The sequence below is a fragment of the Pagrus pagrus genome (assembly GCF_965226575.1).
Source record: "Pagrus pagrus genome assembly, chromosome: 16".
In the NCBI taxonomy this organism is placed as follows: Eukaryota; Metazoa; Chordata; class Actinopteri; order Spariformes; family Sparidae; genus Pagrus; species Pagrus pagrus.
The window spans coordinates 30,058,926-30,085,801 of record NC_140200.1 but is presented as its reverse complement, the minus strand read 5'-3'; the positions used below and the strand labels follow the sequence as shown (position 1 = coordinate 30,085,801).

The window sequence follows — 26,876 nt, the reverse complement described above, 5'->3', positions numbered from 1 at the left end:
GGCGTTGATCAGGAAAGCCTCATCTGCTACAATCACAAATGGCACCTACCCCAACTCGGGTGCTGGTACATTTAAGTTCCCACCTTGAAGGGCCTGCCCCAGGCGGAAGTTGGCAAAGATGCCACCGTCACTGTTGCTACCAAATCCTCCCACATCGACAGCCAAAAACCTGTAACTGGCATCCACCAGCGCAAGGAGGACAACAGAGAAGGCACCTTTATAATTGTAGTACTGTGAACCTGAATTTGCTGGTGCCTGTACTATAACATGTTTCCCATCAAGTGCACCAATGCAGTTTGGGAAATTCCACCTTTCCTGGAACTTCTTGGCCGTGCTCTTCCAGAGCTCCTCATTTGGAACTGGCATGTGGGTTTCCTTCAGTTGTGCCCAGATGACATCACATGTGTCTTTCACAATGCCAGCCACAGTTGACACTCCAAGCCGGAAACTGTAGGCTATTGTTGTAAAGGAGTCCCCTGTGCTGAGGAATCTGGGCAGGGTGGGAGAGGAGTAAAATTTGAATACCAGTAATTTTTTAAATACATTTATATATATATTTATATATATATATATATATATATATATATTATATATATATATATATATATATATATATATAGGCTATATATAATATTTCAAGGTGTGTTCTGGTAGTAGAAATAGGAATGCACATGTATCCAAACTAAAAAAGGCTGGTGCTGAGACATAAAGAAGCAGATATAAAATTTAAACAAAATACCTCACATACTGCAGGGCTCTGACTGGCAGTATGGAAGTTAATACAATAGATGGCAGTGGTGGACAGACTGTCAAATAGATTGATTGACAGACAGATAAGGATGTGAAAGATGACAGGCTGTAACACCAATATTTTACACAAGCCAATCAGAATATAGCAAATTAATATAATACTGTGGTGACCCACAATAGGGAAGCTAGGAGAGATGTTCACCAGAGCATAGATATAAGGCTAATAGATCCATATACCTTTAAGAGCAAGGGTTTATGGGATATGCTCAAGGGCGGACTGGCGTACGGGGATACCGGGGATTTCCCCGATGGGCCGGTGGGCCGGGCCATGAGAAAAAGAAAAAGAAAAGTTTATCACATCGGCCGAAAGCGTTGTGGTCCGCTGGGGGGCTGGGTCGGGTGGCTATTGTTTTGATAGGCTATACCTGTGTTCACTATCACTGCCTATGCTGATAGCCAATCACATTTCGTTCATGTGGGTAAGTCCCACCCATTTACTCAGGCTGTTGCAGCTGTCACTTGTCAATCACACTGCGCTAACGGTGCAAGACAGCTTTCGTGGATTGTGAGTCAGCGCAGTCTGGGAAGATGGAGAATAAAAAACAAGCCCAGAAGCGTAAAGGTGGTGCGGAAAAACTAAGGGATTAAAAAAAGAAATCCCTCGAGGAAGATGCAGCAACCAGTTATAAAATTACGGACCTATTTGGTGGTCGTTCGGGTTTAGCCACCAGACAAGAATGTGATGACGTTGCCATGCCCAGCACCAGCAGCACTAGCTGCGTTAGCAGCGGTGAGGTACGACAACATGCACCTGAGTCCAGCAAGGATGAGTCTGACTCTGACACGGCAGAGCACCAAACAAAGCCGCCTCCAGAGCCCAGTCAAAGAGGCAGTGATAAAAAAAAAAAAAAAAAGGTAAGTTATGTTTGGAACTTGATGCTTTAGGTGAAAATGCTCATTTTGCTAACGTTAGTTAATGGCGCGAAGTGCCTAGCCTAGTGTTAGCTAGCCTATATGGAGTCCAAAATGAAGCACCATTCACTGACCAGATGTTTCCTGTATTTGTCAACCTGCTTATAGATAATGTTATCATCTGGTTGAAATCAACCTGTTACTGTCTTTGAATTGACTCTTAATACTAAATGAGTATAAATGAATGAATAGTTTATGTGTCTGTACATGGCCCATCCTACATGGGATCATCAGACAGACACCACTTCATTCAGTAATAGTATTCCAGAGTGTGTAATAGGCCTGGACGAAATAAGGAAAAACTGCAATGTGCGATAACCTTGTTCAATATTGCGATAACGATATGATTTATGATGAATAAACATGTATAGAGCCCAACAGTGGTCATGGGGAGGAAAATAAATAATGTGCTGATGTGCACAAAGGATACAGGTCATTAAGTCATAATTTGAGGCTACAAGATATAATTTATTACAATGTCTTAATTAACTTTATTATTTATTTGGTTCAGGTTGTCTTGGCTATACTTAGTGTGTATGTCATTATCTTGATCACGATGAAAATATGATAAATTGTGCAGCCCTAATGTGTATGTGTCTGGCTTAGTAAGGCTTAATATCCTTACATCATCTCATGTACATACTGTACTGATATTAAAGTATTTCTTTTAAATATTTACTGATGAAGATGTTGTTGCATTGGTTAACTAGCATAATTAACAATACTAATCTCTTATCTAGATTGAAGATAATCCAGCTGTGGACAGAGGAGAGAATCCCAGGCAAAGCAACGTTATTGTTATGGTAAGGCTGATGACAATAATGCTTGTTTGCTTTTTAGCCATATGCACTAACTCATGCACTAATACCAAATACTGCCATCTTTATATTTTGTTGATAGTGCACTTTTAGTGGTTTACTAACATAATTATCAATGCTAATCATTTTTGTAGTCTGAAGATGAGCCTGCTGCTGACAGAGGTAGCCAAGGCCAGGAAGTCAGTGTCCCCCATTCAGCAGTTGATTATTTCACCAGGCCAAAGCCAGAGACATTAGACCTCTTCCTCCATTTTCACCCCCAACAGCAGGCAGACAAGCCTATAGTGCAGAGGGCATTTTTTCGCAAAGATGGTACAAACAGGAAATGGCTATCATACAATGAAGACACACAAGCACTCTTCTGCTTTCTTTGCATGGCTTATGCTAATCCTAGAGATAGCAGCTCCTTCATCACTGGCATGACCACCTTCACACACATGCACCTTAGAGTCGATGAGCATGAGCAAAGTGATAATCACAGAAATTGTGCTGAGGCACTTCCTCAGGTCCTCTAAAAAGACTATTAAGGACCTTCTCATGGGACCTCAGATGTCACTTCACAGACAGCAAGTCCGCAGGAGGCGACAAGTGTTGGAGCGCATCATAGACGTGATGAAGCTATTCGGCAAAAGGGGTTTGAGCCACAGAGGCAAGCAGGCGGAGGCAGCGTACACATTGGATGATGACACTGTTGATCACGGTAATTTTTTAGAGATGATTCTTTTGCTGGGAAAATATGATGTCTGTCTCAAGGAACACCTCACTCTCAGCATTGAAAAAAGCAAGCAAATCCATCAGTCTGACTCTGGGTCAAAAGGAGGTAGAGGTTCCCTTGTCACTTTCCTATCCAAAACAACCATCGACTACATCATCACCACTATCCAATACCTAATGAAGGTCACTATTGCCACTGAAATCCGGGAATCTGGCATGTACTCCATCCAGATTGACACCACACCTGACATCACGTCCCAAGACCAGTGCTCTGTTGTGATACGTTATGTGACAGACATCATTCATGAGCGACTTGTTGCTGTGATCAGATGTGAAGCATCCACTGGGCAGTACTTTGCCCAACTTGTGAATAAGGTGCTGGAGACCATGAACCTGGATGTGAGGCAGTGTATTGGAAGTTCCACCGATGGGGCCTCCAACATGCAAGGCCAATATAATGGCTTTTCTGCACTGCTGTCCGAGAAGTCCCCCACCCAAGTCCATGTGTGGTGCTACGCGCACATCCTCAACCTTGTGCTGGCAGACACAACAGAGTTTGTATTGGCAAGCGGCTCTCTTTTTTCCTTGATAAACAACATTGCTGTCTTCATCGAAGATTCCTACCAGAGGATGAACATCTGGGAGAAGGAGAGCAAAGACCCAAGACACAGACGTCTTGCGCCCATCGGAGAAACACGCTGGTGGTCCAAAGACGTTGCTTTGTCAAAGGTATTTGGCTCCTTTGGAAAGCCAGATGGGGCCCTGTATGTTGATGTTCTCCACACCCTCTCAGCCATTAAAGCTGTGAAGACCATCAGCACCACTGCACGGGTCAATGCAATGGGATACATCACCCAGCTCCTGAAGTATGAAACAATACTTACAGCTCAGATTTTCCTGAGAATTTTCCAGGTCACCTCACCAGTCTCAAAATACCTCCAGACACGTGGAATGGACATCCTGACAGCTCACCGGATGGTTGTGGCTGCAGAAACACAGCTGAAAGATATGAGCAGAGATTTCCATAAAGTCAAGGCAGCGGCTGACACGTTTGTCCAGTGGGCCAACGTTCAAACACAGGAGCAAAATGAGGACACTGAGCTGGAGGCTGAGGCCTCTCTGCCACAGAAACGTGGCAGAAAGAAGAAATCCATGCCTGGAGAGATGTGCCGAGATGAGGCTGTGACGGATGCTGAAACATCATATGAGATTGATGTCCATAATCAAATTATGGACACAGTTTTAGGGAGCATCCATCAGCGATTCCTGAAAAATGGCACTTTGTATGCTGATTTGGCACTTCTGGACCCAAAAAACTTCAACCAGGTAATAGCTTATGCTGGTGGTTTCCCAGAAGCAGCACTCCAACAGTTGAGCAAGTGTCTGCTGCCATTTGATGACAGAGCAACGGTTGCCAATTTACAGAGCGAGCTCATCGGTCTGGCAGGACAGTGGAAGAGGTTAAAGACATCTGTATTTGAGGAATACACAAGCAAGACAACAGAGGATGGCCCAGAGGGTGCCGAAGATGAGGTGGAGATGGTTTACAAAAAGTGCTCATCTTGCAAGGACTGCGCACTATGTTGCTACTGTGTTCTGAGGCAGTACAACCTCCTCACAGATGCATACCACATCATTGGTCTTGCATACAGGTTCCTGCTCACCCTGTCTGTCACACAGGTAGCATGTGAGAGAAGCTTTTCGACCCTGAAATTCATCAAAAACAGGCTCAGAAGCTCTCTCTCTCAACAGCACCTCGAGGCTTTTATGCTCATGGCTACTCAACCAGATGTTTTAAAGATGCTGAATAGTGACAAAATCATAGATGGCGTTGCAGAGAAAAGTGAGCTGCTGCTGCAGAAACTACTAATTGAGTGAGGTAATTATATATGTTTATTCACATTGCTTTTACTATGTGACTTACTACTCACCAATCTTTATATTAGTGAATGACTTATTATTGCAGACTGTTGAACTAACAATTAAAATATGACCTATTAGTTTTAACCAAGGCTTCAGGATGGGATGTTGTGTTAGTATAACTTATGTAATGTGTACATTTTTTGTCTCTCACCCATATAGGCCAGCATGTATGTTCCAGAGGGGACTCCAGAGAGGACTGTGACCCACAGATTGTCAACATCAACCACTTCAACCCAGCATCCTCCATTTAAAAGCAACACATCGGTATACACTCTATATACTGTAATGTCATTCAGTTTCCATGCACCTTGCATCTCTACTCTGACCAGTAAAAGGGCGAAAGTCTGAATGAGAGAATGAGTGAGTAAATGAGCAGTGACAGACATGACAGTGAAAGCGGACCAGTAAAGAAAGAGAAAGAGAATAAGAAGCAACTGAGCATGCAGGTAGGTGTTTGCCAGGGCTTTTCATAAATGGTTTGTTGTTTTTTATGTGTTTTAACACTTTTTGCATGACAGTTTTGTTTTGTGATTGCAGCGTGTCGTTTTAACTTGCATTTCGGTGTGTACTCTCACCTTATGACTTATGACTTGACTCTCTTGGATGTGTAGATGGTAGTCGTTACTCTGATCCTTGTTTTTTTACTTAATGTATAACCTCATGTAACACACTGTTTTCATCTGGTTGAATAAAGGTTAAATAACTATAATAAAAAACATTTTGTTTAGTTATCCTTGTCTGTCTGTCTCTCTCTCAACAGCAGCTGGAGACTTTTATCCTCATGGCTGCTCAACCAGTTGTTTTGAAGATGTTACAAATTCAAGGTAATACTATATGGTCATTAATACTTGTGTTTTTATAACTGTCTGACTTACATTTACATTAGTACATTTCCTATCATTGTAGACTATTGAACTAGCAATTAAAGGATATTGTAACTTCAGTAATATTTTTTGTCTCTCACCCATATAGGCCAGCATGTATGTTCCAGAGGGGACTCCAGAGAGGACTGTGACCCCCAGATTGTTAACTTCAACCCAGCATCCTCCATAAGCGCTGAGTGACTGACTGACAAAGACCACAAAAAGGTTGAGATAGGAGTAGTCTTGAGTAGCTGGTGGTCTTGCCAGAATTTTTCACATTTCAAGTTTTTAGTTTTCAAATGTAGGGGCGGCTGTAGCTCAGTGGGTAGAGCAGGTGACCAGCAGCCAGAAGGTTGCTGGTTCGAATCCCGGCTCCCCTGGGGCGGAACTGAGCTACATGCCGAAGCATCCTTGAGCAAGACACTGAACTCCTAAACTGCTCCTGATGTGCAGTTGGCACCTTGCAAGCTGCAAGGCAGCCTCTGCCATCAGAGGGCCCTGGATGAACTGGCGTCTTATCCAGGGGTGTACCCTGGCCTTCGCCCGGTGAGAGCTGGATTTGGCCCCAGTAGCCCCGCAACCCCCCGAAAGGGGGGATAATAGCGGAAAGAAAATGAGATGAGATGAGATGAGTTTTCAAATGTCAGTTTGCTATTTTCAGTTTAGTTTTCATTTTCATAAATGTTCTGGGTTAAGTTTTTACATACTATATAGTTAGGTTTGTTGTTTATCTATTTTTAAATAAAATGTTTATTGAAATTGGCTTATTGTTGTAATTATGTTGCCCTCTAGTGGTTTACTAATGGTATAGGCAGTCAGTGTCATTCAGTTCTAACAGCCTGGCAAATTGGTCGGCCAATTTGCCAATTATTGTATCTGTTTGCATTAAAATCACTATACTGCTGTAATTATTTTACTGTAGGCTACTTAAGGGTTCAGGTTAATGATTACTATATGATTATGGTCCAAAACAACATCAAATGCATTTTCTTTCATCAAGGTACATAAAATTTGTGTTGCCGGCTGGCTGGCTGGCTCCCCACACCGCGCATGTAGTGGGCCGGTCTGTCAATGACTCCCGGGCCACTTTTCCCCCCCAGTCCGCCCCTGGATATGCTGGTACGGTTGCTTAGTTACCAGAGTTGTTTGTGTCAATTGTTGTGGAGCGTAAACTCGACTCACCCCCCTCTCCTGTCTCATCTTTATAATTTACGTCTCCACAATATAATAAAAATAATGTAATGTAATATAATGCTGTGTCTCTCGTAATGTTTCCCATGGAGCTCTGCCCCGTTTGAAAGGAGAAGGAAGCCGGTGTCAAAAAAAAAAAAACCCCAGGGAAAACCCTGATAATAATATATAGCTAATACAATATAATATGGCATACACACTATAGTATTTTAGCTACAGCTTTGTACCTTACCTCAGACACACTGCCAGACGCTGCTCGGGATCGACAGGGTCCCGGTAATTAGTGGTCTGCTTCCTCAGGTGCGGCGCTAGGAGCCCCAGAAGCGTCTCAAATTGTCCCACGGACATCCGAAAATATGTCCAGAACCGGCCATGATACAGCTTGAGCTCTTGGACAAGGCAATGGAACTCCCCATCTCTTTCCCTGGCTTGTAGGAGTGGATGGACCCAAAATCTCCTCTTTTTTTTGTAGGTGAGGAGGCGGAGGACAAGCTCATCGTCACTTGATGATGTTGCTGAATCCATCATCTTCTGAATGAAGTCACGCGGCGCTAAACTTTGGTTTATAATTGTCGCATCTGTCGCTTATTCGCGTCGCCGCCGGTGTGAATGGTTTTGAATCCTCGTGTCGTTTATTTGTTATGTCCGCGGTGTGAAAGGGCCTTAAGGTGGATATATAGCGTTTTGCAAAAAAAAAAAAAAGTTATGTTGCGTATGTTCTGGCCAAAACTAACTCAGAATATTATTAATGTGTCTATATGATTATCATTACTCAATCTTTGTATATACTATTCCATATATTTTAATTCAATTTAAGATGTTTGACAATGTCAATGTTAAGATGATATGTTGCATTTCGGCATGGTTTTTGTTTTATTTATTGACTATTTGTAGATATAAAATGTAATAAAAAATATCCTGGATTTGAAGAACAGTGTCCCTGGCCTTCACTGAGCTCAAGTAATAGTTTACTGTACAAAAATTGTGAATGAACTTGATTGTTGATGTCTTATATATATATCTCGTTTTGCAACGAAACTCTTCATTTCTGAGAATAAATAGTAAAAATCACACTACATCCCATCTGCCCATTAAGAGGATTAACACAGTGGAATTTATGTGCAAAGTTGAAAAGTAGGGGGATCTCTTCTGCTTCAATTTCATCAGCGATCAAGAACGCATTCGCAATTTCTTCAGCCATAGCTATCCGAACGTGTTCTGCAAACTGCATGTAGCGTACAGGGGGATCTAACAGGATGTAAATATTTCTGTGACCTCCTGTATATTCTTTGACGGCGGCTGGAAACTGTCCGACTTGACGGCAGGTTTTTGTAAAAGTTAGCACCAAGACTAAGCTACCAAGTTTTTTATTACCTTTATTGTGTCCAGAGCAGCCCAAATCCACAGAAAATATCACAGCGAGGGAGATAGTGGCGGAGCCTGCAGGTCTTCCACCACCATTTTCTGTCCTGGAAAAAAAAGACGCCTCCTAGAGGCGGGGTTTTCAACTTCCGGCTGATAAAACATAACCTTTTTCTTTCTTCTTAAAATGACAGAGACATGCAGATTTAAAATTCCTCAGTATTGAAATACTTTTAAAGATTTAATCATGTTTTGGAGAGAAATATAAATCAATTATGTAGCATATACAAAACCTCCTTCTTCCATTTTTTCTGTGTAGCGGACGCTAGCTAGTTGTTATCATAGATTTGGGGCAATATATGTTATGGTTTATCTCACATAACCTAAAACTGGACAACACGTTGTCAGTAGTTAACAGTCCTTTCACAAAGATAGCTGTTCCCTCCAGTGTTGCCAACTCCTCAGTAAGGAAAGTCGCTATTGGCTGTCCTAAAAGTCGCTAGAAGTTGCTAAATGACGTCATTGCCTAATTTGCATAACTGGCCATGTGCATTTAATTGTAATGGACACTGTAGGAGAGAGGAATAACGTTGTGGGAGAGATAAAAAACACCCTTAATGTGGTTAGAACTACAAATGAACTTATTTTAGTGCAGTAATTTATTTTGGACAAAGAAAATTTTATATTTACATCCAGCCCTGACTGTAACCCAGGGTGGGATCAGCCAGCGACGGCTTCGCCCATGAGCAACTCACAGACTGGACGGGAGGGGTGAACTTCTCCCGCTCTGACTGCAGCTGGGAGGGACTTTTGCGCGAGGACTGGGCCGCCTGTGAGTGCTTTGGGACGGCAGCACCCGCTGCTCGTTGAACGATACGTGCTTTCACGTCAGGGTCTCCACAAGTCTCCAATAACACCAGAAAAAGTCGCTAGATTTGTCGCTAGTCGCTTTTTTGAAAAAGAGTCGCCAGAGGGGTCTGAAAACTCGCTAAATATAGCGACAAAGTCGCTAAGTTGGCAACACTGGTTCCCTCTGCTGCTTCAGACCGAACATAGGCTCCTTGCAAGGACAAAGCCATTAGTGTTTTACCAGGCATTAATTGAGCAAAGTTTACCTTGCACAGTAGTTGTTATTTGAGAACATATTTTGTGAACTTTCGACAACGCAGTGTGAAGGCTACATGTTAATAAACGTGATATGACGAATTGAGAGATGTAATGCTCACTATCGCTCTGCGGATGCTGTGGCAAGGTTCTGCTGAGGGCAACTTGTTAGCATTAGGTTTCTATTAAACATTCATTGGTAAAATATTTTTTAAGACTCAGATATGTAATCTTTGCTTAGGCTGACTCATATAATTTCAGAATAGATTTAGTTATGTTATGATGGAATACAGTATGTATCCCAAAGCAGTAATTGTGTTAATTATATTATGATTTACATTAGATTAAGTAAAATCTAAATAGATTAGAGTCAACTGTATTCCTACTTAAACCTTCCACTACAACAAAATGCAGCTTTCTATTTAAACAGTAGCATGTAGTGCTTTCAGAAGAAGTTCATGTTTAAAGATTAGAAGTGCTGTGGTGTAAAAGGGGTTGGAGTGCTACATGACTCCAGTTTTAAATGTTTAAACTGTATGTAATATTTAAAATTCTTAATGTTTGAGTATTTTGTCTCCTCCTACGCTAATCCCTTTCCTTTGTATTTCTAAAAAAAATATGCAGGGTCAATGCTGAAATATGTGCAAGGAGGAGCACATGGCCAAGAGGAAGAACCAGATGATGAACAACCAACCACCAGTACTTCATTTAACAATCAATCCCAGCTGATCGATCAACAGCCCCAGCCAGCCCATCAACAGCCCCAGCTAACCCATCATGAACCCCAGCTGACAAGCAGGTCTGTAGACTCCAGCTCTGATCAACTACCATCACCCAGCAATTCAGGGTTAGGGTTAGGGTGTCGTTCTGGAAAGAGTGTTCCTCCTTGTGCTGGTCAGGACACTGCATGAAACGTGGGATATTCGGCCCCGTAAACGCCAGGAAATCTCCCTAATTTTCGGCAGTTAACGACAATTTACAGGCCGAAAATGCCGGAAAAAAAAAGTGCCGAAAAATTGTCGGAAACGAACCATGACGCATGTGGAGCTCGCGGAGGTGCGAACGGCTCTAATTAGCATATGAATAGCAGCGAAACCACGTCTGGCCAGAGAATGTGTGGCCTGGCTTGAGTTTCCCCACTCAGGATTGGATGAAACCACTACTTTTAAACACGAAAAATCACTCGTGATTGGTTGGCAGATCTGTCACTATTGGTCACCCTGGGTCATTATAAATGTAAACGCATGGGCGTCAGTGCAAAGTTACTTCTTTTCTCTGACTCTTGCTTTTTCGTTGCCATTTCGGAAAAAAACACAGCTTGCTGTCAAGCCTGCAGTCAAACGTGAGTTGTGGGCGTGAGTTGTGAGGCGCAATCGACCAGACCAGACCACTGCCATGGAGAAGGGGGCACCACGGAGGCGAGGAGGGATGGCCTATAATAATTCATTTTGCGAGAAAATAGTCCTGATTGTAGAGTGAAATAGTATCTATAACATACACAGTACTTGATTTCACATTAAAATCTCGATTATGATTACCATGGTTTTGATTATTTTTTTCTTCAATGTATTTTGGTGCCCCCCAGGCGTCTGATGCCTTACGCACATTGCGTATTGTGCATAATGGTAGCAGCGGCGCTGTATGTTATTGTTATTTCTTTTATTTGAATAGGGACAGTGCACAATAAAACATTAACCCTGCATATAACAAGGAGAGATGCATTGCACCGGGTTTTAGCAAGTTGCTATTTACAATAAATTAAAAACAGTTACTAAATATACAAAGTTATGAATACACACATTACCATAACACTAAAATTAAAACAATTCAAAACAAATTACCCACCTCCCGCCAACTTTTATAAACAAATATACCCCCGCATCAAATACACACACCCACACCCACACGCATACACACACACACACACACACACGCGCGCGCGCGCGCACACACACACGCTTACAAATGTCTACAAGGTTAACACAAAGTTAACACAAACTGATGCTCATCTGTTGTGGTTAAATTCGATGACGACACAGTCCTGCTATCTCTGCTCTCTACCCTAAACCTTCACCACAGCTCTGTTCTTCAGGACTTTATCACCTGCCCACATAGCAAGCGGGTCCGGGCCAGATCCGGCATCAAGCCGGCACCTCTGGCCTACATCTGGCATGGCAAATAGTATGTTAGCCAGATGTGGGCCAGGTCTGGCAGTGATGGCACTGTTTTTGCAATGGCATGCCAAATGTGGGCCAATCGTGGCTAGGTGTATGTGGCCCAGGTCTGTAGCAGACAGGTCTGGGCCAGGTTTGGCAGTGATGGCACTGTTTATGAAATGGCATGTGTGAAAAGTTAGCCCTCTTTTCCCCCAACTCGCCTGACATTCCCCGCAATATTTAAACGGACTACCACACACACACACTCACACGCATACACACACACGGAGCTTCGGCCGTTTGCAATTACACGCGGTGCCGGCAACCGCGGCGTAATTCATTCATACGATCACTATTTCACACATCTTTTAGTTACTCACCAAACTTCTGCCAACATCATAGCGAACGACGTGGTACCCGTCGATTCGGCTCCATAACCCATCCATTCCGTTTGTCCATACATTGTGCACACAAACACCAACATTACCGTGATAACTTTCACTTTTCACTTCCTGGTCACCGCATCACTTTGCTGCCCCAAGGAACACGAGCCCCCTGACTATGGCTAATTTATTCCCTGTTTGGGACAGGGGAAAGTGTTGCTTTGAGCGAGGGAAGCTATGGTTGTATTACAAGATGTTGTGTGATGAAATGTGACTGTAGTGAAATGTAAATATTCTTTAATTATACTAATTAATATTAATAATTAATTTATTATTATTATTATTATTATTATTATTATTATTATTGTTGGAGCAGCTGTGTGATGACTATAATATCAGCTGAATCACTGCTCCCGGAAACACACCTTGTCATGTTGGTTTCTCCCAATTAGAGTAGCTGAAGGGCTATTTAAAGCAAATCAAATCAAATCAAATTTTATTTGTATAGCCCAAATTCACAAATCACAGTTTGCCTGAGAGGGCTTTACAATCTGTACAGAGACGACACCCTCTGTCCTTCGACCCTCGATTCGAGTGAGGAAAAACTTGCCCCAAAAAAAAAAGGCCCTTTTAACAGGGAAAAAAAAATGCGGAAGAAACCTCAGGGAGAGCCACAGAGGAGGGATCCCTCTCCCAGGACGGACAGACGTGCAATAGATGTCGCATGTACAGAGCAGATCAACGAGATCACAATGTATTCAATTATAAGCAATGGTTGACAGGAGTGAAAGTACATAAAGATGTATTACAGCAATAATAATGAAATCAAATCAAATCAAATCAAATTTTATTTGTATAGCCCAAATTCACAAATCACAGTTTGCCTGAGAGGGCTTTACAATCTGTACAGAGACGACACCCTCTGTCCTTCGACCCTCGATTCGAGTGAGGAAAAACTTGCCCCAAAAAAAAAAGGCCCTTTTAACAGGGAAAAAAAAATGCGGAAGAAACCTCAGGGAGAGCCACAGAGGAGGGATCCCTCTCCCAGGACGGACAGACGTGCAATAGATGTCGCATGTACAGAGCAGATCAACGAGATCACAATGTATTCAATTATAAGCGATGGTTGACAGGAGTGAAAGTACACAAAGATGTATTACAGCAATAATGATTAAATGCACATGGAAATGTGATTACTAGTGATAACAGTGGTAGTGATCAATGGTAAGGATGGTATGTAGCAATGCAGTACGATAATAGTAGTGGAACGTATGTAACAGAGATGTGACTAATATTAGCGACAGTAGTGATGGGTGTCAGGCAGGGTCATGGCAGTAGGTGCATCCACGATCAGGCAGGGCCATAGCAGTAGGCGCATCCACGATCAGGCAGGGCCATAGCAGTGGGCGCATCCACGATCAGGCAGGGCCATAGCAGTGGGCGCATCCACGATCCACGACCCGGGTGCGGCCAGGATCCAAGGGAGCCTGTAGGACTAGAAAGCACAAGGACTCCGGGGAAGAAGTAAGTCAGTGACATGCAGAGATGGGGCATGTATACAGGCATAATGTATACAGATGGAGAGGAGAGGAGAGGGGAGGAGAGGGGAGGAGAGAGAAGCTCAGTGTGTCATTGTCCCCCGGACTAGGCCTATAGCAGCATAACAAAGAGCCTAACTATAAGCTCTATCGAAGAGGAAGGTCTTAAGTCTACTCTTAAAGGTAGAGAGGGTGTCCGCCTCCCGGACCAAAACAGGAAGATGGTTCCACAGAAGAGGAGCTTGATAACTGAAGGCTCTGGCTCCCATTCTACTTTTGGAGACTTTAGGAACTACAAGTAATCCTGCGTTCTGGGAGCGTAATGCTCTAGTTGGGTGATAGGGTAATATGAGCTCCTGGAGATATGATGGTGCCTGACCATTGACAGCTTTGTAAGTGAGGAGAAGGATTTTAAACTCTATTCTTGATTTTACAGGGAGCCAGTGCAGAGAGGCCAGTACAGGAGTAATATGATCTCTTTTCTTAGTTCCTGTCAGTACACGTGCTGCAGCATTCTGGACCAGCTGGAGACTCTTTAGAGACTTGTTAGGGCAGCCTGATAATAGAGAATTACAATAGTCCAGTCTGGAAGTAACAAATGCATGGACTAGCTTTTCTGCGTCTTTTTGAGACAGGATGGGCCTGATTTTTGCAATGTTACGTAGATGAAAAAATGCAGACCTTGAAATTTGTTTTATGTGGGAGTTGAAGGACATATCTTGATCAAAGATAACCCCCAGATTCCTGACGGTGGTGCTGGAGGCCAAGTTAATGCCATCCAAACTCGCTATATCATTAGATAATGCATCTCTAAGGTGTTTAGGACCAAGTACTATAACTTCGGTTTTATCTGAGTTTAACAGCAGAAAATTGCAGGTCATCCAGGTCTTAATGTCCTTGAGACATGCATGGAGTTTAGTAAGCTGATTAGTTTCATTTGGCTTTATTGATAGGTATAACTGTGTATCATCTGCATAACAATGAAAGTTTATGGAGTGTTTCCGAATTATATTTCCTAGAGGGAGCATATATAAGGTGAATAGTATGGGTCCAAGCACGGAGCCTTGAGGAACACCATGACTAACCTTGGTATACAGGGATGACTCATCATTAACATGTACAAACTGAAGTCGATCCGATAAATAGGACTTAAACCAGTTTAATGCGGGTCCTTTAATGCCAATTAAGTGTTCCAGTCTCTGTAGTAGAATATGATGATCAATGGTATCAAATGCAGCACTAAGATCTAGTAAGACCAGGACAGAGACAAGTCCTTTGTCAGAAGCGATTAGGAGGTCATTAGTAACTTTCACCAGTGCCGTCTCTGTGCTATGATGTGCTCTAAAACCTGATTGAAAATCCTCATATAAACTATTTTTATGAAGAAAGTCACATAGCTGGTTGGCGACTGCTTTCTCAAGGATCTTGGAGAGGAAAGGGAGGTTGGATATAGGTCTATAGTTGGCTAAAGTTTCTGGATCAAGATTAGGCTTTTTAAGGAGCGGTCTAATTACAGCTAGTTTAAAGGACTGTGGTACGTATCCTGTTAATAGAGACAGGTTGATAATTTCTAGTAAAGATGTGCTAATTAAAGGTAAAGTTTCTTTCAGCAACCTAGTTGGGATGGGGTCTAGGAGACAAGTTGTTGGTCTAGATGAAGAAACCATCGAAGTTAGTTGGTGGAGGTCAATGGGAGAGAAGCAGTCTAAATATAAGTCAGAATTTACAACTGTTTCTGAGGTTCCTGTGTTTAAAGATACAATAGTGCCAGTTGAGGGCAAGCGATGATGGATTTTGTCTCTAATAGTTAAAATTTTATCATTAAAGAAGTTCATGAAGTCATTACTACTGAGCGTTGTAGGAATACATGGTTCAGTAGAGCTGTGACTTTCTGTCAGCCTGGCTACAGTGCTGAAAAGAAACCTGGTGTTGTTTTTGTTTTCCTCTATTAATGACGAGTAATAGCTTGCTCTGGCATTGCGGAGGGCCTTCCTATATATTTTAAGGCTATCTTTCCAGGCTAAGCGGGATTCTTCCAAGTTGGTGGAACGCCATTTCCTTTCAAATTTCCGTGATGTTTGCTTCAATTTGCGGGTATCCGAGTTATACCAGGGTGCTAACCTCCTGTGCTTTATAGGTTTCCTTTTCAGGGGGGCAATAGAGTCCAGTGTTGTTCGCAATGAGCCTGCAGTGCTATCAACAAGATGATCGATTTGTGAGGAACTGAGGTTAGTGGAGGAGTCCTCTATTATATTGAGACCTGGCATTGAGTTTAGTGCCAGCGGTATAATTTCCTTAAATTTAGCTACAGCACTATCAGATAGACATCTAGTGAAGGAGTTTTTATCTAATGGTGTGTAGTCCAGTAATAGAACTTCAAAAGTTATTAAGTGATGGTCTGATAAAAGAGGATTCTGTGGAGAAACTGTTAGATTTTCAATCTCGATACCATAAGCTAGAACAAGGTCAAGGGTGTGGTCAAAACAGTGAGTTGGTTTATGTACACACTGAGAGAAGCCAATAGACTCTAATAATGAGATAAATGCAGTACTAAGGCTATCATTAACGACATCCACATGAATATTAAAATCACCTGCAATAATTACTTTATCTGATTTGAGGACTAGACTTGATAAAAACTCAGAGAATTCAGATAAAAATTCTGAGTAAGGACCAGGTGCTCGATACACTACAACAAATAGAACTGGCTGTAAAGTTTTCCACGTTGGATGTGAAAGACTCAGAACAAGGCTTTCAAATGAGTTATAATTTAATTTAGGTTTAGGAATGATTGACAGACTTAAGTCATAAATAGCTGCAACACCACCTCCTCGGCCGGAGCCTCGAGGAATGTGAGTATTAATGTGACTGGGTGGAGTGGATTCATTCAGGCTGACATATTCTTCAGGATGCAGCCAAGTTTCAGTAAGACAGAATAAATCAATATTACAGTCTGAAATTAAGTCATTTACTAGTACAGCTTTTGATGACAGGGATCTGATATTTAGGAGTCCGCATTTAATTCTCTTGTCTTGTTTTGAGATTGCAGAGTTGCTGTTAATTTTTATTAGATTTTCATGCACAACTCCTCTTCTGTGGACTTTTGATTTGATTAATTTAATTAATTTAGGTGGTCGGGGGGCAGACACAGTCTCAATGAAGTTTTGGGTGTGCAACTGATCTAATGGAAGCTCAGAAAAGCGTGTAAGACTGCAGCTCTGCCTCCTGGTCTCAACTCTGGGTTGTCAGGCTGGTTGTTGGCTAATGAAATGGGTTAAATTTCTAGAGATGAGAGCTGCTCCGTCCAAAGTGGGATGGATGCCGTCTCTCCTAATGAGACCAGGTTTTCCCCAGAAAGTCCGCCAATTATCAACAAAGCCCACATCGTTTGCTGGACACCACCTCGACAGCCAGCGGTTGAATGATGACATGCGGCTGAACATGTCATCACTGGTTAGGTTTGGCAGGGGCCCAGAGAAAACTACGGAGTCCGACATTGTTTTGGCGTAGTTACACACCGACTCAACATTAATCTTAGTGACTTCCGACTGGCGTCGCCGGCAGTCATTACCGCCGACATGTATTATGATCTTACTATATTTACGTTTAGCTTTAGCCAGCAGTTTCAAATTTGATTCGATGTCGCCCGCTCTGGCCCCTGGGATGCATTTCACTATGGTCGCTGGTGCCGCTAACTTCACGTTTCGTACTATGGAGCTGCCAATGACCAGAGTTTGTTTCTCAGCGGGTGTGTCGCTGAGTGGGGAAAATTTGTTTGAAACGTGAAGCGGTTGGTGGTGTAACGTGGGCTTTGGTTTGGTATTATGCTTCCTTCGTTCAGTCACCCAGCCGCCCTGCTGTCCCGGCTGCTCGGGAGTTGCCGAGGGACGGCTAGCTGAAGCTACAGTTGCTCGGTCCGCACTAGCTAAGTGGCTAGCTGCAGCAGTTACAGTCGGAGTTTCCATGCTGCGGAGCCGAGCCTCCAACTCACTGAGCCTCGCCTCCAACGCTACAAATAAACTACACTTAATACATGTACCAGTATCACTAAGGGAGGCAGAGGTGTAACTGAACATCTGGCACACTGAGCAAGAGAAAAGAGGAGAGCGGGAGGGAGAGAGAGAAGCCATCGCTAGCTGATAGTGGCTAAGCTAGGACACGATAGATTAGCCAGCAGAGCTAAGAGAGCTACAAACAGCAGCAAGCCCGGCGACCAAGCTATAAACACAGAGTATTGTTGAATGCCTTAGTGGACCAGCAAGTGCCCGATCACAAGCGGGATCTCGGTCGCTGCAGAAGGAATACAACAATAATCTGCTTGGACGAGCCGGAGCAGCACAGTTACGCTATCAGTCAGTAACACAACAACAGGAAATGACGCAATGACGCAACACGCTTACCGTAGTACGTAGCAGGGCCTCACATGGAAATGTGATTACTAGTGATAACAGTAGTAGTGATTAATGGTAAGGATGGTATGTAGTAATGCATTACAATAATAGTAGTGGAACGTATGTAACTGAGATGTGAATAATATAGGCGACAGTAGTGGTGGGTGTCAGGCAGGGTCATGGCAGTAGGCGCATCCACGATCCGGCAGGGCCATAGCAGTAGGCGCATCCACGATCAGGCAGGGCCATAGCAGTGGGCGCATCCACGATCAGGCAGGGCCATAGCAGTGGGCGCATCCACGATCACGCAGGGCCATAGCAGTGGGCGCATCCACGATCCACGACCCGGGCGCGGCCAGGATCCATGGGAGCCTGTAGGACTAGAAAGCACAAGGACTCCGGGGAAGAAGTAAGTCAGTGACATGCAGAGATGGGGCATGTATACAGGCATAATGTATACAGATGGAGAGGAGAGGAGAGGAGAGGAGAGGGGAGGAGAGAGAAGCTCAGTGTGTCATTGTCCCCCGGACTAGGCCTATAGCAGCATAACTAAGAGCTGGTCCAGGACAGCCCTAACTATAAGCTCTATCGAAGAGGAAGGTCTTAAGTCTACTCTTAAAGGTAGAGAGGGTGTCCGCCTCCCGGACCAAAACAACTCGCTATATCATTAGATAATGCATCTCCAAGGTGTTTAGGACCAAGTACTATAACTTCGGTTTTATCTGAGTTTAACAGCAGAAAATTGCAGGTCATCCAGGTCTTAATGTCCTTGAGACATTTGTAACTTTCACCAATGCCGCCTCTGTGCTATGATGTGCTCTAAAACCTGATTGAAAATCCTCATATAAACTATTTTTATGAAGAAAGTCACATAGCTGGTTGGCGACTGCTTTCTCAAGGATCTTGGAGAGGAAAGGGAGGTTGGATATAGGTCTATAGTTGGCTAAAGCTTCTGGATCAAGATTAGGCTTTTTAAGGAGCGGTCTAATTACAGCTAGTTTAAAGGATTGTGGTACGTATCCTGTTAATAGAGACAGGTTGATCATTTCTAGTAGAGATGTGCTAATTAAAGGTAAAGTTTCTTTCAGCAACCTAGTTGGGATGGGGTCTAGGAGACAAGTTGTTGGTCTAGATGAAGAAACCATCGAAGTTAGTTGGTGGAGGTCGATGGGAGAGAAGCAGTTTAAATATAAGTCAGAATTTACAACTGTTTCTGAGGTTCCTGTGTTTAAAGATACAATAGTGCCAGTTGAAGGCAAGCGATGATGGATTTTGTCTCTAATAGTTAAAATGTTATCATTAAAGAAGCTCATGAAGTCATTACTACTGAGCGTTGTAGGAATACATGGTTCAGTAGAGCTGTGACTTTCTGTCAGCCTGGCTACATTGCTGAAAAGAAACCTGGTGTTGTTTTTGTTTTCCTCTATTAATGACGAGTAATAGCTTGCTCTGGCATTGGGGAGGGCCTTCCTATATATTTTAAGGCTATCTTTCCAGGCTAAGCGGGATTCTTCCAAGTTGGTGGAACGCCATTTCCTTTCAAATTTCTGTGATGTTTGCTTCAATTTGCGGGTATCCGAGTTATACCAGGGTGCTAACCTCCTGTGCTTTATAGGTTTCCTTTTCAGGGGGGCAATAGAGTCCAGTGTTGTTCGCAATGAGCCTGCAGTGCTATCAACAAGATGATCGATTTGTTAGGAACTGAGGTTAGCGGAGGAGTCCTCTATTATATTAAGACATGGCATTGAATTTAGTGCCAGCGGTATAATTTCCTTAAATTTAGCTACAGCACTATCAGATAGACATCTAGTGAAGGAGTTTTTGCCTAATGGTGTGTAGTCCAGTAATAGAACTTCAAAAGTTATTAAGTGATGGTCTGATAAAAGAGGATTCTGTGGAGAAACTGTTAGATTTTCAATCTCGATACCATAAGCTAGAACAAGGTCAAGGGTGTGGTCAAAACAGTGAGTTGGTTTATGTACACACTGGGAGAAGCCAATAGAGTCTAATAATGAGATAAATGCAGTACTAAGGCTATCATTAACGACATCCACATGAATATTAAAATCACCTACAATAATTACTTTATCTGATTTGAGGACTAGACTTGATAAAAACTCAGAGAATTCAGATAAAAATTCTGAGTAAGGACCAGGTGCTCGATACACTACAACAAATAGAACTGGCTGTAAAGTTTTCCATGTTGGATGTGAAAGACTCAGAACAAGGCTTTCAAATGAGTTATAATTTAATTTAGGTTTAGGAATGATTGACAGACTTAAGTCATAAATAGCTGCAACACCACCTCCTCGGCCGGAACCTCGAGGAATGTGAGTATTAATGTGACTGGGTGGAGTGGATTCATTCAGGCTGACATATTCTTCAGGATGCAGCCAAGTTTCAGTAAGACAGAATAAATCAATATTACAGTCTGAAATTAAGTCATTTACTAGTACAGCTTTCGACGACAGGGATCTGATATTTAGGAGTCCGCATTTAATTCTCTTGTCTTGTTTTGAGATTGCAGAGTTGCTGTTAATTTTTATTAGATTTTCATGCACAACTCCTCTTCTGTGGACTTTTGATTTGATTAATTTAATTAATTTAGGTGGTCGGGGGGCAGACACAGTCTCAATGAAGTTTTGGGTGTGCAACTGATCTAATGGAAGCTCAGAGAAGCGTGTAAGACTGCAACTCTGCCTCCTGGTCTCAACTCTGGGTTGGCAGGCTGGTTGTTGGCTAATGAAATGGGTTAAATTTCTAGAGATGAGAGCCGCTCCGTCCAAAGTGGGATGGATGCCGTCTCTCCTAATGAGACCAGGTTTTCCCCAGAAAGTCCGCCAATTATCAACAAAGCCCACATCGTTTGCTGGACACCACCTTGACAGCCAGCGGTTGAATGATGACATGCGGCTGAACATGTCATCACTGGTTAGGTTTGGCAGGGGCCCAGAGAAAACTACGGAGTCCGACATTGTTTTGGCATAGTTACACACCGACTCAACATTAATCTTAGTGACTTCCGACTGGTGTAGCCGGGAGTCATTACCGCCAACATGTATTATGATCTTACTATATTTGCATTTGTTACTTCCAGGCTGGACTATTGTAATTCTCTATTATCAGGCTGCCCTAACAAGTCTCTAAAGAGTCTCCAGCTGATCCAGAATGCTGCAGCACGTGTACTGACAGGAACTAAGAAAAGAGATCATATTACTCCTGTATTGGCCTCTCTGCACTGGCTCCCTGTAAAATCAAGAATAGAGTTTAAAATCCTTCTCCTCACTTACAAAGCTGTTAATGGTCAGGCACCATCATATCTCCAGGAGCTCATACTATCCTATCACCCAACTAGAGCATTACGCTCCCAGAACGCAGGATTACTTGTAGTTCCTAAAGTCTCCAAAAGTAGAATGGGAGCCAGAGCCTTCAGCTATCAAGCTCCTCTTCTGTGGAACCATCTTCCTGTTTTGGTCCGGGAGGCGGACACCCTCTCTACCTTTAAGAGTAGACTTAAGACCTTCCTCTTCCATAGAGCTTATAGTTAGGGCTGGGCCAGGACAGGCCCAGGCCTGTCCTGGACCAGCTCTTAGTTATGCTGCTATAGGCCTAGTCCGGGGGACAATGACACACTGAGCTTCTCTCTCCTCCCCTCTCCTCTCCTCTCCATCTGTATACATGCCCCATCTCTGCATGTCACTGACTTACTTCTTCCCCGGAGTCCTTGTGCTTTCTAGTCCTACGGGCTCCCATGGATCCTGGCCGCGCCCGGGTCGTGGATGGTGGATGCGCCCACTGCTATGGCCCTGCCTGATCGTGGATGCGCCCACTGCTATGGCCCTGCCTGACACCCACCACTACTGTCGCTAATATTAGTCACATCTCTGTTACATACGTTCCACTACTATTATTGTAATGCATTACTACATACCATCCTTACCATTAATCACTACTACTGTTATCACTAGTAATCACATTTCCATGTGCATTTCATTATTATTGCTGTAATACATCTTTATGTACTTTCACTCCTGTCAACCATCGCTTATAATTGAATACATTGTGATCTCGTTGATCTGCTCTGTACATGCGACATCTATTGCACGTCTGTCCGTCCTGGGAGAGGGATCCCTCCTCTGTGGCTCTCCCTGAGGTTTCTTCCGCATTTTTTTTTCCCTGTTAAAAGGGCCTTTTTTTTTTGGGGCAAGTTTTTCCTCACTCGAATCGAGGGTCGAAGGACAGAGGGTGTCGTCTCTGTACAGATTGTAAAGCCCTCTGAGGCAAACTGTGATTTGTGAATTTGGGCTATACAAATAAAATTTGATTTGATTTGATTTGATTTGACTATATTTACGTTTAGCTTTAGCCAGCAGTTTCAAGTTTGATTCGATGTCGCCCGCTCTGGCCCCTGGGATGCATTTCACTATGGTCGCTGGTGCCGCTAACTTCACGTTTCGTACTATGGAGCTGCCAATGACCAGAGTAGGTTTCTCAGCGGGTGTGTCGCTGAGTGGGGAAAATTTGTTTGAAACGTGAAGCGGCAGGTGGTGTAACGTGTGCTTTGGCTTGGTATTATGCTTCCTTCGTTCAGTCACCCAGCCGCCCTGCTGTCCCGGCTGCTCGGGAGTTGCCGAGGGACGGCTAGCTTAGCTACGGTTGCTCGGTCCGCACTAGCTAAGTGGCTAACTGCAGCAGTTACAGTCGGAGTTTCCATGCTGCGGAGCCGAGCCTCCAACTCACTGAGCCTCGCCTCCAACGCTACAAATAAACTACACGTAATACATGTACCAGTATCACTAAGGGAGGCAGAGGTGTAACTATACATCTGGCCGACTGAGCAAGAGAAAAGAGGAGAGGGAGAGAGAGAAGCCATCGCTAGCTGATAGTGGCTAAGCTAGGACACGATAGATTAGCCAGCAGAGCTAGGAGAGCTACAAACAGCAGCAAGCCCGGCGACCAAGCTATAAACACAGAGTATTGTTTGAATGCCTTAGTGGACCAGCACGTGCCCGATCACAAGCGGGATCTCGGTCGCTGCAGAAAGGAATACAACAATAATCTGCTCGGACGAGCCGGAGCAGCACAGTTACGCTATCAGTCAGTAACACAACAACAGGAAATGACGCAATGACGCAACACGCTTACCGTAGTACGTAGTAGTCGGAGCCAGGGTTTTCTGCCCTCAGGGTGGGAGTCTGGAGAGTGGCAACTTGCTGTGAGGTTGTATACTGAAAGTATTGAGAATTGTTGAGAATTGAGAAACCGTTGGGTTCATTTTTTTTGTTTGTTTGTTTATTTTTCTGAAGTTGTCTTTTGTTGCCAGTGGGCCGGAGCAACAATTTTTTTTGCACTGTAAATAAATCTGCACTTTTTCATCACCAATCCACGTTTACCGTTGCTGTGTTTTCACCTCATCACCCCCCAACCTCAGTGCGTCTTGTCGCCACCATCCTGTGTGGACGTGGGCTGCAAAGCCCATTCTTCACAGCATGCCAAATGTGGGCCAATTGTGGTTAGGTGTATGTGGCTCAGGTCTGTAGCAGACAGGTCTGGGCCAGATCTGGCATCAAGCCTGCACTTCTGGCCTATTTCTGACCTGGTAAATAGTATGTTAGCCAGATGTGGGCCAGGTCTGGCAATGATGGTACCGTTTATGTAATGGCATGCCAAATGTGGGCCATTTGTGGTTAGTTGTATGTGGCCCAGGTCTGTAGCAGACAGGTCTGGGCCAGATCTGGCATCAAGCCGGCACTTCTGGTCTATTTCTGACAAGGCAAATAGTATGTTAACCAGATGTGGGCCAAGTCTGGCAATGATGATACCGTTTATGTTATGGTACGCGATACATGGGCCAATTGTGTTTGAGTTTATTAGACCCTAGAGTGACTTTGACTAGGGTCAAAGGGGACTATTTAAGGTAAAAAAAAAAAAAAAAAAAGGAGACAGGTTTTACACATTTGATTTTTTTTTTTTTTTTTAAGTATATTTTTGGGGCTTTTATGCCTTTAATTAATAGGACAGTTCAGAGAGTGACAGGAAATGGGAGGCAGAGAGGGGGAATGACAGGCAGGAAAGCTGAACGCGGGATTCGAACCGGGGCCGCCTGCAGTGAGGACTATAGCCTCAACACATGGGGTGGGTGCTCTACCAACTGAACTAAACACCGCCCCAACACATTTGAATTTTAAAAAGGCAGGACAATCCCTTTTCTTTAATAAATGATCAAAGCTTTGTCTGAGAAGGCTGAAATCCTGACATGGCCTCTGCAGTTTGTAAAGTCCCCAGCCCATACAACCTTCAGAAACTTGAAAGGTTTCTGAAGGTTGAAACCTGAAACCTGGCTTGAAAGGTTTTTTTTAAATGTCTCAAAGACACACACACACACACACACACACACACACACACACACTGGCTTGACAGGTTTTTTTTTAAATGTCTAAAAGACACACACACACACACACACACACACACCCCGAAACCAATGCTTAGAAAAATAATGTAGGAACAAGTTTTTCTTAAAACTATATTTATAAATACACTATTAAGACTTCTGTTTTTGTGAGAAAATTTTACTTCCGCATCGAAAAACGCTTAACGGAAGTGACGTAGGCAGAGGGAGAGTGGTCGATTTGAACAATAGGAAAACAATGGATTGTGGTGCTGGTTCTGACCCCGAGGAAACTTTACATGTGTATAATTACAAATACGACAGACCACAACCGTATAACTATGACTCCATTATGCACATTACAGAGCAGAGAGACACCAGGGGGATGTCACTGTTTTGACTGTATTGAATGCTTCGAAGCAGTGCATCACTTTCGGGGCAACTGTGTCAAAGTGGTTCAGTGCTTCAGAAAGCTTCGGTTTCACCACCACTAGGCAAAAGTTGCAATGATGGCTAAAATGACCCATTCAATGGTTAAAATAATAATAAATAAAAGTGAGATAGCCAGCTTTACAGTGTCACATTTCATTGTTTAATTTGGTTTTCCTGTTCAACCACTAGATGGCAACACCAGACATAAAATGTACATACTATTCAGTATTTTTTGTATAGCTAGGCTATTTAAATGTCTCAAATACAATAAATTTGGTTCCACAATAAAACACACATTAACAGATACACATCATGGATGCCATAGCGATAATCAAATCAAATTACACTATCATCAAAACTGTAATTAATAAAAATGTTCCAGAACATATTCAGTTTATATTTGGCTGGCAATATGCAATCAATCCAACTATTTACAATTCAACATTTGGAGAGTACAACATAACACAACTCACCATTTAAGAACACACTCACTCATCACTTGTATCGGAATTTAGCTCGCCTCTCTTTCAAGCAAGCAAAGCGATCAATCACCCTCTCATTGAAATCAGGACCGCACTGCAGCAGCCTCTGAAGTCTGGACTTTCGTAGATGATAGAAAGCTCAGTCCTGAGCCTCTCCTTGTGTGGCATGGGGTATGCCCTCACGGTGGTATTCAGAGCCTCTTCGGGGAATGTTTTCAGATGCCGGTCGAACAGCTCTGCCTCTAGCAGCACGGCACTCACAAGGTAGCTGGTGAAGGAGAACCTGTCTTTGGCATGGCCCAGGATTGTTTCACAGATCTGTTAAAATGATAAAAATGTATAGTCAGTAACACACAATTGTAAAAAAAAAAAAAAAAATTCTACTGGTGTTGGCATGAATGCGGCCATGATCTACTGTATCTACTGTCTCACAGTTCCAAAGTATGCATTTTATTATTCATGCAGACTTATTACTGTATCCTTGTTCAAGTATAATGGACAAGTAATGGGTGAGTAAAAAAAATGATTACCATCCATTACTGAATCTAACTCTGTAAAAACAGAGATTGTGACTTTATCACTTGGTTCAACACTTGAGTATGCCTACATCATTGGTCAGTAATGAATGCAGATACCTCTTTTGACAGCCTCTGCTACTCTTGTTCCTTAGGCTCTCCTTGATCTTGTGGTACAGTACCTGGTGCTTCTTGCTGCTGCTGTTGAGAGGAGCTTTGGTCCCTGAAGGGAGACAGATCAAAAGTGTGAGAATATGATTACAGTATGTCAATGCCATTATCAATAATTACTGTCTTTAAAAAAAACAGTAATACTAGTAAGTAATAAAAAATTGCCTGTGTTGCACAGCTTTCTGGAAATGGCTGAAAAAATATCACTATTTCTGGATGTGTTAAACTTACTTATGCACACAAATGCAGGTAACTAAATTGGCTCATTACTTTTGAGTTCCTATACATTATAACCATCACAGCATGCTGACATTTAGTGATGAACATGTGCATAACTATTATTATAATTACTCTATATTATCTTACCTGATGGCCTGAACACTGCTGGTGAAGTTCTGCAGGGCATGTTTGATGAACACCATGTCAATGTCCCTCTTCTGGAGCTGTTGGTACATCATGTCAACATGAGGCATGATTTGATGAAACAGCTGTAGGAAAAATACGCAAACAGCTGTAGGAAATATACGCGGCTCTCAGCTGGATCTAATTTCGTCGGAACGACTTGTAATGACACCAAAGTCATCTGGGTGAGTAAATGATCGTATTTTATGCTAGAAATAAGGTCCAGATTGTAAAAAACAGTAATTATCCATTAATAATCAAAAGAAATATACCATTTGACCCATTTAAAAAAAAAAAACAGTGTTATGAGTATGAAAAGCC

At 43.0% G+C, this 26,876-nt stretch overlaps 2 protein-coding genes across 9 annotated transcripts; one reads left to right on the top strand and one right to left on the bottom strand.

The window, feature by feature from the left end:
• The first annotated feature begins 1,159 nt into the window (after positions 1 to 1,159).
• LOC311272113 (uncharacterized protein) lies at positions 1,160 to 26,525 on the top strand. Of its 7 annotated transcripts, none has more exons than XR_014624521.1 (7): positions 1,160 to 1,665; positions 2,463 to 5,133; positions 5,337 to 5,441; positions 5,938 to 6,001; positions 6,150 to 6,265; positions 10,322 to 10,496; positions 26,138 to 26,525. XR_014624521.1 is itself a non-coding variant. In XM_084378279.1 (6 exons), the coding sequence occupies exons 1-5, from the start codon at positions 1,504 to 1,506 to the stop codon at positions 6,239 to 6,241; spliced, it is 486 nt and encodes a 161-aa protein (XP_084234405.1). In that variant the 5' UTR covers positions 1,160 to 1,503; the 3' UTR covers positions 6,242 to 6,265; positions 10,322 to 11,146. The 7 variants fall into 7 exon arrangements, 2 of the variants coding, with proteins under 2 accessions (XP_084234405.1, XP_084234404.1); XR_014624522.1 differs by lacking the exon at positions 26,138 to 26,525 and adding an exon at positions 11,015 to 11,146; XR_014624523.1 differs by lacking the exon at positions 26,138 to 26,525 and having other exon boundaries at positions 10,322 to 11,146.
• LOC311272114 (uncharacterized protein) lies at positions 25,027 to 26,600 on the bottom strand. 2 transcript variants are annotated; one of them, XM_084378280.1, is made up of 3 exons: positions 26,520 to 26,600; positions 26,075 to 26,205; positions 25,027 to 25,785 (listed from the first exon to the last, which is right to left on the bottom strand). In XM_084378280.1, the coding sequence occupies exons 1-3, from the start codon at positions 26,557 to 26,559 to the stop codon at positions 25,534 to 25,536; spliced, it is 423 nt and encodes a 140-aa protein (XP_084234406.1). In that variant the 5' UTR covers positions 26,560 to 26,600; the 3' UTR covers positions 25,027 to 25,533. The 2 variants fall into 2 exon arrangements, with proteins under 2 accessions (XP_084234406.1, XP_084234407.1); XM_084378281.1 differs by having other exon boundaries at positions 26,165 to 26,205.
• Positions 26,601 to 26,876: the final 276 nt, after the last annotated feature.

Bases quoted from the DNA above. Each gene is read 5' to 3' on its own strand.
- LOC311272114 (XM_084378280.1), bottom strand. From the start codon at position 26,559: ATGCCCTGCAGAACTTCACCAGCAGTGTTCAGGCCATCAG. The intron at 26,206-26,519 runs GTAAGATAATAT...GTCTCCCTTCAG, and splicing joins AGCAGTGTTCAGGCCATCAG to GGACCAAAGCTCCTCTCAAC. The intron at 25,786-26,074 runs GTAGGCATACTC...TCATTTTAACAG, and splicing joins ATTCATTACTGACCAATGAT to ATCTGTGAAACAATCCTGGG.
- LOC311272113 (XM_084378279.1), top strand. From the start codon at position 1,504: ATGCCCAGCACCAGCAGCACTAGCTGCGTTAGCAGCGGTGAGGTACGA. The intron at 5,442-5,937 runs GTATACACTCTA...CTCTCTCAACAG, and splicing joins CATTTAAAAGCAACACATCG to CAGCTGGAGACTTTTATCCT. The intron at 6,002-6,149 runs GTAATACTATAT...TCACCCATATAG, and splicing joins GAAGATGTTACAAATTCAAG to GCCAGCATGTATGTTCCAGA.